Source organism: Solanum verrucosum, unplaced genomic scaffold, assembly GCF_900185275.1.
Source record: "Solanum verrucosum unplaced genomic scaffold, falcon-dt-bn FXZP01000214.1, whole genome shotgun sequence".
NCBI classification, from domain to species: Eukaryota; Viridiplantae; Streptophyta; class Magnoliopsida; order Solanales; family Solanaceae; genus Solanum; species Solanum verrucosum.
The window spans coordinates 913,432-922,938 of record NW_026020059.1 but is presented as its reverse complement, the minus strand read 5'-3'; the positions used below and the strand labels follow the sequence as shown (position 1 = coordinate 922,938).

General features: G+C 41.4%; 1 protein-coding gene across 1 annotated transcript; it reads right to left on the bottom strand.

Moving 5' to 3' along the window:
- Positions 1-3,172: 3,172 nt before the first annotated feature.
- LOC125823271 (uncharacterized) lies at positions 3,173-5,135 on the bottom strand. The gene is made up of 4 exons (XM_049502663.1): positions 5,064-5,135; positions 4,692-4,892; positions 4,173-4,466; positions 3,173-3,403 (listed from the first exon to the last, which is right to left on the bottom strand). Exons 1-4 carry the CDS (start codon positions 5,133-5,135, stop codon positions 3,173-3,175), a joined length of 798 nt encoding a protein of 265 aa, XP_049358620.1.
- Positions 5,136-9,507: the final 4,372 nt, after the last annotated feature.

The following is a 9,507-nucleotide window of genomic DNA, read 5'->3' as shown; positions in this document are numbered from 1 at the left end:
GAAGTGCGAATCAGGTCAAACGTAGTTCCCCCTCAGGATCAACAAAAATAGAATTACAAAGAAACCGATCGAGGCCGACATAGGCCGCCTACGTACTCATTCTTGAGAATTCAGGTCGAACGTAGTTCAAATACAAAGAAATATTAAAAGGGGATAAAGGAGTGACCGAGGCCGACATAGGCCGCCTACGTATCTCATTCTTGAGAATTCAGGTCAGACGTAGTTCATTACAAAGAAATATTAAAGGGATAAAGGAGTGACCGAGGCCGACATAGGCCGCCTACGTATCTCATTCTTGAGAATTCAGGTCAGACGTAGTTCATTACAAAGGGATAATTTAACATATTACAAGCAAATAGAAATTACAAGGAAATGATAGAAAATACAAACTGAAACTTCACACATAATATCTCTTGACAGCATCTGAGTTGATCGGTTTCGGCCATTCGGTGCCATCCATCTCCGACAGGACCAAGGCACCTCCAGATAACACTTTGCGAACCATGTAGGGTCCTTGCCAATTTGGTGCAAATTTCCCTTTGTACTCATCCTGATGAGGGAAAATGTGTTTGAGAACCAACTGACCAACCTCAAACATTCTGGCTCTTACTTTCTTGTGGTAAGCACGAATCATTTCTGTCGATAAAGTTGACCATGACAAACAGCAATCATTCTCTTCTCATCAATCAATGTTAACTGATCAATTCGCTTGGGGACCCATTCGGCATCGTTCAATTCAGCTTCTTGAATGATTCTCAATTTAGGTATTTCAACTTCTGCAGGTATAACCGTTTCTGTTCCATATACCAGCAGATACGGAGTAGCTCCAACTGATGTTCTGACAGTCGTTCGGTAACCCAACAAAGCATATGGCAACATCTCATGCCAACCTCTGCGATTATCAATCATTCTCCTCAAAATCTTCTTTATGTTCTTGTTGGCAGCTTCTACGGCTCCATTCATTTGGGGACGATAGACGGTTGAGTTTCGGTGAGTAATCTTGAATTGTTCACATTTCTCTCTCATCAAGTGACTGTTGAGATTCGCTCCATTATTAGTAATGATGGATTCTGGTACTCCAAACCTACATATCAATTTTTTGCGAACAAAATCAGCTACAACCTTCTTGGTTACCGACTTGTACAAAGATGCTTCCACCCACTTGGTGAAGTAGTCAATGGCAAACCAAAATGAATCTGTGTCCATTAGAGGCGACTGGCTCTATTGGACCAATGACATCCATGCCCCAAGCTACAAAAGGCCAAGGTGAACTCATAGCATTGAGTTCATGAGGCAGGACTCGAATCAAATCACCATGCACTTGACATTTATGACATTTCTACACAAACTTGCAGCAATCATGTTCCATAGTCATCCAAAAACACCGGCTCGGAGGATCTTTCTCGCTAAAGTGAGTCCATTCATATGAGTACCACAAACTCCAGCATGTATATGTTCAAGAAGCTTTGCAGCTTCACTAGCATCTACGCATCTGAGAAGACCTAAATCTGGAGTTCTCCTATAAAGGATTTCCCCACTTGCAAAGAAATTGAAGGCCATACGGCGTATCGACTTCTTCTGATTGAACATTGCATTCTCAAGATAAGTCCCGTCCTCTAAATACTTCTTGATGTCAAAATACCACGGCAAACCATCTGGTTCCGCTTCGACGTATGAACAATGAGCAGGCTGTTCTTTTACCTCTATATCCACTGGATCAATATAACTTGTATCTGAATGCTTAATCATTGATGCGATGATGTCAAGGGCATCAGCCAACTCATTTCTGTGTCCTGGGAGTGTGTCTGAACTTAATCTTGTGAAATCTCTTGCACAACTTCCGTATATGCTGCACATACGGTGTGATCTTTGGATTCTTCACAGCCCATTCACCTTGAACTTGATGGATCAGCAAATATGAGTCTCCAATAACCACCAACTCGTGAACATTCATATCAATGGCCATCCTCAGACCTAGGATGTAAGCTTCATATTCGGCCATGTTGTTTGTGCAATCAAATCGGAGTTTTACCGCCATAGGATAATGTTGGCTAGATTCTGACACTAAGACCGCTCTGATTCCTTTCCCTTGATGATTCGCCACTCCATCAAAGAACACTTTCCAACCAGGGTACACTTCAGAAATATCCTCACCCACAAATGTTATTTCTTCATCGGGAAAATAAGTCTTGAGCGGTTCATACTCTTCATCAACTGGATTCTCTGCAAGATGATCAGTTAAGGCCAGTGTTTTTATCGCCTTCTGAGTCACATACACAATGTCAAATTCACTCAAAAGCATTTGCCATTTAGCCAACTTCCCAGTCGGCATTGCTTTCTGGAAAATATACTTCAACGGGTCCATCCTAGAAATAAGGTATGTGGTATAAGAAGACAAATAATGTCTCAATTTCTGAGCAATCCAAGTCAAAGCACAGCATGTTCTTTCTAACAGAGTGTAACGAGCCTCAAATGGAGTGAATTTCTTGCTCAAGTAATAAATGGCTCACTCTTTTTCCCCAGTTTCATCATGTTGACCAAGCACGCATCCCAATGCATTATCTGAGAGACAAATATAGCAATAACGGACTCCCCTCTCGCGGAGGGACCAACACTGGTGGATTGGACAAATAGTTCTTGATGGCATCAAAAACAGTTTGACATTCTCCAGTCCACTTGGTCGAGACATCTTTTTTCAATAACTTAAAGATGGGCTCACATACCACGGTGGATTGAGCTATGAACCGGCTGATGTAGTTCAACCTTCCTAAAAAACTCATAACTTCTTTCTTGGTCTTCGAAGGAGGCAATTCTTGGATCGCCTTGATTTTGGAAGGGTCAAGCTCAATGTCTCTTCTACTAACTATAAACCCCAACAACTTACCAGCCGGTACTCCAAAAGCACATTTGGCGGGATTAAACTTCAAATTGTATCGGCGTAGACGGTCAAAGAATTTTCTCAAGTGAATCAAGTGATCCGAACTCTCGCAGGACTTGATTATGACATCATCTACATACACCTCGATCTCCTTATGAATCATATTATGAAAGATGGTTATCATGGCCCTCATATAAGTAGCACCGGCATTCTTGAGACCAAAAGACATCACCTGATAATGATATACACCCCAAGGTGTAATGAAAGTTGTCTTTTCTGCGTCTTCTTCATCCATCAAGATTGGTGGTAACCTGCATAACAATCCACAAATGACTGCATCTCATGGTTAGCACAGTTATCAATGAGAATGTGAATGTTTGGCAACGGAAAATTATCCTTCGAACTTGCTTTGTTGAGATCACTGTAGTCGACACAAATTCTGATCTTTTCGTCTTTCTTGGCAACTGGAACAACGTTGGCTAACGAAGTCGGATATTGTGTCACTTCCACTACTTGAGACTCGATCTGTTTTGTAATCTTTCTTTGATCTTCAAACTCAACTCAGGCTTGAACTTTCGAGTCTTTTGTTTTACTGGACTGAAATCTGGATTGATCGGCAACTTGTGGGACACCATATTCGTGCTCACCCTTGGCATGTCTTTATAAGACCAGGCAAATATATCAATGTATTCTCTAAGCAAACTAACTAGGTCCCTTTTTTGAGTTTCGGTCAAATGGACACTAATTCTGACTTCTCTGACACACTCCTCATCTCCGAGTTTCACTGTCTTGGTTTCTTCCAAATTCGGTGTGTGTTGATTCTCAAATTGTCGAAACTCTTCAACAACATGTTCGAGTACCTCATTTTCTTCTTCATATTCCTCACACTCATCATCACCTGCCTCATTTCGTTCACTCGGTTCATGACATGACATGACATTGGCAGATTTTAAATTAATATTACTGAAATTATAAACAAACAAAGTTAGGAAAGTAAAATATAAACAAATAAATAAATAAACAAATTTCGATAAAAGAGGCCTTTCATTTACATTGAAAGACAAGCACAAACTTTGGCCATGGCCAAGGGCCATTTTGCTTTTTTAAACATCACAAGGGAATTTAAAAGCTTCAAACAAATAACATTTGCATAAAGGGTGGGTCTCGGGCCTCTTCCGGACTACCACCAATTTTAAAACAAACAAAGACGCATGTATTTTCTACCCAGATGAGCGGGAAATTAGGAGTGATGTGGAGGTCCAGTTCTGCAATCGCTCCTCAGGTTCTGCATTACGGATGCCTGATGTCCCAGCCTCTTCCTTGATGACCGCATCAATCTCCTCAAAAAGGCCCCAGATTCCTTTTCCGAGACCACAATCGTTGACATTTTATCGTACCAAAATGACTGGTACAAATGAGGAATTGGCCTAGCTAATGCTTGATCAACACTTTTGTTCTTCATCTCTGCTTTGTCAACATCTATGGGGACATACCCCAAACCAAACTTTGCTTCTTTGGCAGGAATTTGGATAGGTTCGACGATTCCTTGAAAGTGCTTTCCCAATCCGAAACCTGGTTCGAAACCATTCTAGAGCATGACGGTAGCGATCATCTTGTACATGGTAGGCATAAGAGGTTGTGGAGCCAAGTCATCACCGGTGGCATTTACCAGCTCCACCGTGTAGAAATCACAACCTCGAGAGACATCATCAACGATCGGTGCATACCCATTGGAATGACTCCCTTCACCATAAATGACCAATTCCTTGTCCTTCCAAACAAACTTCATTAGTTGGTGAAGGGTAGAAGACACAGCCTCAGCCATATGAATAAACGGTCTTCCCAGAAGCAAGTTGTAACTGATGTTGATATCCAACACCTCGAACTCCACATTAAAATCCGTAGGACCCACCTGAATATCCAAGTTTACCGCACCCAATGTGTCTATTTGCACTCCATCAAAGGCCCTCACATTGACTTGGTTCTGGTGAAGCTTTCCCAAGTCAAATTTCAGCTGTCTCAGAGTCAAAAGTGGGCAAATATTAAGACCGGATCCGTCATCGACCAAGATGCGATTAATTATCTTGTCTCAACACATACATGTGACGTGCAGAGCTTTGTTGTGCATCCTGCCTTCAAAGGGCAGCTCTTCGTCATAAAAATTAATTTGGTGTCCTCGGATGACCTGGTTTATCATGGCTGCTAGATTGTCACTGTTGGTACCCACGGGCACATAAGTATCATCTAAAGCCTTCATCAGCGCTTGCTTATGCAGTTGTGAACTCATCAACAAAGCCCATACAGAAATCTGAGTTGGTGTCTTCTCCAAATGCTTCACAATTGAATAATCTTTAGCTGCATTTTCCTCCAGAACTCTTCGGCTTCACCTTCACTAATCAGCCTTTTAGTCTGATCCTTTTTCTGCCCCCCTTGGAACAATTCTTCCGGTGTGTAGCACCTGCCAGATCTGGTCATGCCTTGAGTAACAGCTGTTTCAATCACAAATTTTGGTCTGGTAAGAGTTTCCCTTGGCACCAAGGCAACAGCCTTCTCAGGTGTCAAAATCACAAACTCTTTCTTCTCTCTCATGCTCAACGAAGCTATAGCCCTTTCCAATTCATCAGGAGGAATCGGAACTATTGCCTTTGTCACACACCAATCATCATTGTCTCTATCATATTGATGGTGACGCCTCCATGATTTGGCAAAGGATTACTATTGACATTGGGCGAAACTGTCTGAAGAGAGACCAAATTTTGGTCAATCAGGTATTGGATCTTATGTTTCTGGTTGATACAATCCTCGGTATCATGTCCAACACTGTTTGAGTGATACGCGCACATCTGATCAGGTCTGTAAAACTTTGAGCTACTGTCAACCAGCTTAGGCCCCACTGGATGAATATATCATGCTGCAGTTAATCGCTCGAACAGCTTTGTTCGGCTTTCAATAAGCGGAGTGAAAATTCTAGCAGGCTTCTTCTCAAATCTAAGACGGGAGGGATCGTAATTGCCTTGTTGAGGGGAGGCATTTGGCGATAATTTGGAGCATTCGGACGGGGGCTTTAATATCTGGGATATGAGTTGGTTTGATAATTTGGTTGTGGAGCTTGGTAGTTCGAGGGGGTATTTTGGTAAAGTGGAGCTGGGGTTAGGTACATTGGGGGAGGCGTTTGGTAATTTGTCTGAATGTTGGCACAGTTGGGGGCGATATTTCGGTAGTGATGAGATGGAGTCTGGTAAACTGGAGGGGGAGTTTGGTAGATAGTGGGGGAGTTTGGTAATTAGGAGGGGGAGTATTTTAATAACTGGGAGGGGGGTATTTTGGTAACTGGGAGGAGGGGTATTCTGGCAATCAGCATGTGCATAACAAGCCGGGTATGAACTCTGTGAAGGTCGAGAACGACCTTGGTATGATGAAGATTTCCTTAGGGTCTTCTTCCCCTCATAAGAGATAGAGGACACATCCTCTCTTTTCTTCTTCAACAAGCTCGAAGATCCGGGAGAGGCAGCAACACGGGCAATCTTCCCGGTTCTCAATCCATCTTCGATAGTCTCACCTACCTTGACTATCTCAGCAAATTTTGCTCCAACGAGCAACATAATTCTGTCATAATATTCGGGCTCCTGCACCCGCACAAACACTTCGACAATTTCCTTTTCTGACATAGGAGGTCTAACTCTAGGTGCCTCCTTTCGCCATCTATATGCTAATTCTTTGTAACTTTCGGTCAGTTTCTGCTTCATCTTCTCCAAGGAGTAACGATCAGGAACGATCTCCACATTGTAGGCGAATCGTTCGATGAAGTCTTTAGCCAGAGCGTTCCAACTAGACCACTGTCTCGTTTCATGAGACGTAAACCATTCTAGAGCCTATCCGCTCAGACTTCGGCTTAAAGTTCGCATTAGCAAAGCTTCGTCTCTCCCAACTCCCACGAGTTGGTCACAGTAGGCCCTCAGGTGTGCTTTTAAGGTTCCCCGTTCCTCCAAAGATGTCGAATTTTGGCACCTTGAACCCTTCTGGGAGGTCCAAATTCAGATGAATGCACTGGTCTTCGTAACTCAACCCGGCGACCTCAGGAATACAGTTCAACTCCTTCATGGCTTTTCTAATTTCCTCCTTCATATCTATCTTAGCGGTCTCTTCTTTTGACCTCCACTCTCTATCCCTCTCCTCATAATGGTCGAGCTCCGAACCATGGGCGACATGCTCGTTGGGAACCGGTATTTGGAATGTGGAGCAATGGATGGACTCTGGCCATATAAAGGGGTGTGATAGTTTTGGGGGAAAGTCTGGGGGCTAGTATACTAGTTTTGGTAAAGTTGGGAAGCGCGTGGGTTATTAGCATTTTGGTTGTGGGGGGTAGGCCAGTTTGGTGGTTTGCATTAAGGGGAGGATGAGGTGCTTGGATGTTGGTATTTTGATGAGAAGGAAAGGTTTGGGGGTTGGTACCTTGAGGGGGAGGTGGTGTTTGGCAAGAGACAAAGGCCTGATGGGGATTTGGGGTGGTTGAGGGATTCTGAGCTGGATTGGAGGGAGGGTTCTGCGCCCGTTCCGCATTCGAAGGAGGAAAGTAAAATGAAGGTCTCCCATCTCTTGGAGTATTAAAATGAAAAATCGGATTAGAAAGATCTTGCATTCTCTGCATTTCGACCCTCATCTCGGTGATCTGTTGCATCAACTGCATAATTAATTCATTTTGATCAGTGGCGGCGGGCTGAGCCACGACAACATCAGTCAAGCTAATCTCGTCATTGTTATCACCCATTATTGTCTTTCCTTTTTGCAAACTTTGATCGGGGAAGGAATCTTTGGGAGCCTTAGATCTTATAAAATAAGGGTGTTCAGCCAGCTTATCAACACAAACCAATTATGAGTACCGGACAAAGAAAAATAACTCAAAAGATAAACGTGTTAGTCTATGTAGATGATAAATAATACAAAATATCACACATATGACCACAAGCACATAAGAGTTGCTCCACTTGAAGATAGACTAGCCCACAGATATAGAAAAGACTTAATAAACATGAATTTGTCTATTTGATTTTGAGCTTAGTGAATCAGAAAGGTCAACTTGAGTCAAGACAAAGTTGATTGTATCTTTTATTGTCATGTTTCTGATTTTTGACTGAGATATAACTCTAATTTCTGTGTAAGGGTTAAAAATATAAAATTTCTGAGAAATGGGGACCGAACCTTGAAAGGCTGCCTACGTATCTCACGAGGGAGAATTCAGGTCCTACGTAGTTCGACCAGCTTGAATCGCCTTCGATTTGAGAAAAAGGGTTAACTTTTTTTTTCTAAGATGAGAAAATAATATTTGAAAAATGAAGTTTGAATTTTGTTGGGAAACCAAAGACTCGAAGGGTATTTGGGCACACTTTTTATAGTGACTTGATATTTGTGCTTAAAGGGTTCTAAAAAATAATTCGAAGATGAGTAAACTAGAATATCTTCAAATAAAGCAACATATTCACACAAGCAGTTATAACACATAAGCAAATATTGCGCGTTCTAAACAAATATGTGACCCTTTTGTGCCAAGGGTAGGCCTAGCGATTCGAAGGATGTATAACGTCGTTTGAAACATTCCATTGCCTCGAAATCCAAATTTATACAAATTTTACGAATAAAACTGAAAGGGGATACATAATAGGGAAAATGGATACAAATGATCAATCTCACGCAGGGGTACAATCCTAAACTATGTTTCCATGGACGGTCCTTCTTTTTTATTTCTTGTCATCTCCGAATGTCCACGCTTTTGGATGAAATGGTAACTTGATCCTTCTTCGACTCGAACAAACTATTAAAATCTCAACCCCAAGAGACAATGTTTTGTCAAATGATGTATACATCCTTCAAATTTAAACACATAAGCATGATTGTCTTTTATTGATCAATAGGTCAAATCGACATAAGGTAGGCTTCTAATGGGCCCAACACGCCTTGGGTGTTGGGTCGACTTAGTTCAAAATGCGCTAGAAAGTTAGGATTTGGTTTCGCTCTACGCTAGTTGACTAAGAGTGGCTCTGAAAAATTGGGAACCCAAGTGGACAACTTAGGTTAGAATTCACGACAACCATTGGACGCATGACGAACTAATAAATTATCGATCATTCTGAAAAAAGCATTGAGTATAAAAAGGTCCGATTGCGGTTCTGCAAAACCATCATTTAATATACTATACATGCAAGAGAATATGTCATGAAATGCAATGACAGTTATAAAAAATTTAAACACGTTTAGCGAAAATAAACGATTCAACAGTTAATAACAATCAATCAAATAAGTCAAATCTTATTGTTATAACTTAATTAACTCCCCAGCAGAGTCGCCATTTCTGTTTTACTCGAAAAAGAATATAAAAATGACTAAGTTTTGAAAAATCGATTAAACTTATGGTTTAAGAGAAATCGAATTTTCAGAAGAAATTAGGGGCCACATAATTTTTAGTAAAAATCAAGAAAAAACAAACTTAAAGTTTTCAAAAAAGATTAAAACAGATAAAATCAATTGAAAATAAAAGGGTTCGAGTTCAAATGTACATTCCGAGAAGGTGTTAGGCCTTCGGAATGTCCGCTAAATTACGGTTGACCGACAATTTGACTAAAAATGACTTTGAC

Bases quoted from the DNA above. Each gene is read 5' to 3' on its own strand.
- LOC125823271 (XM_049502663.1), bottom strand. From the start codon at position 5,135: ATGAAGGCTTTAGATGATACTTATGTGCCCGTGGGTACCAACAGTGAC. The intron at 4,893-5,063 runs GTCATCCGAGGA...ACTCTGAGACAG, and splicing joins TAGCAGCCATGATAAACCAG to CTGAAATTTGACTTGGGAAA. The intron at 3,404-4,172 runs GTAATGCAGAAC...ATTACAAAACAG, and splicing joins GGCTGGGACATCAGGCATCC to ATCGAGTCTCAAGTAGTGGA.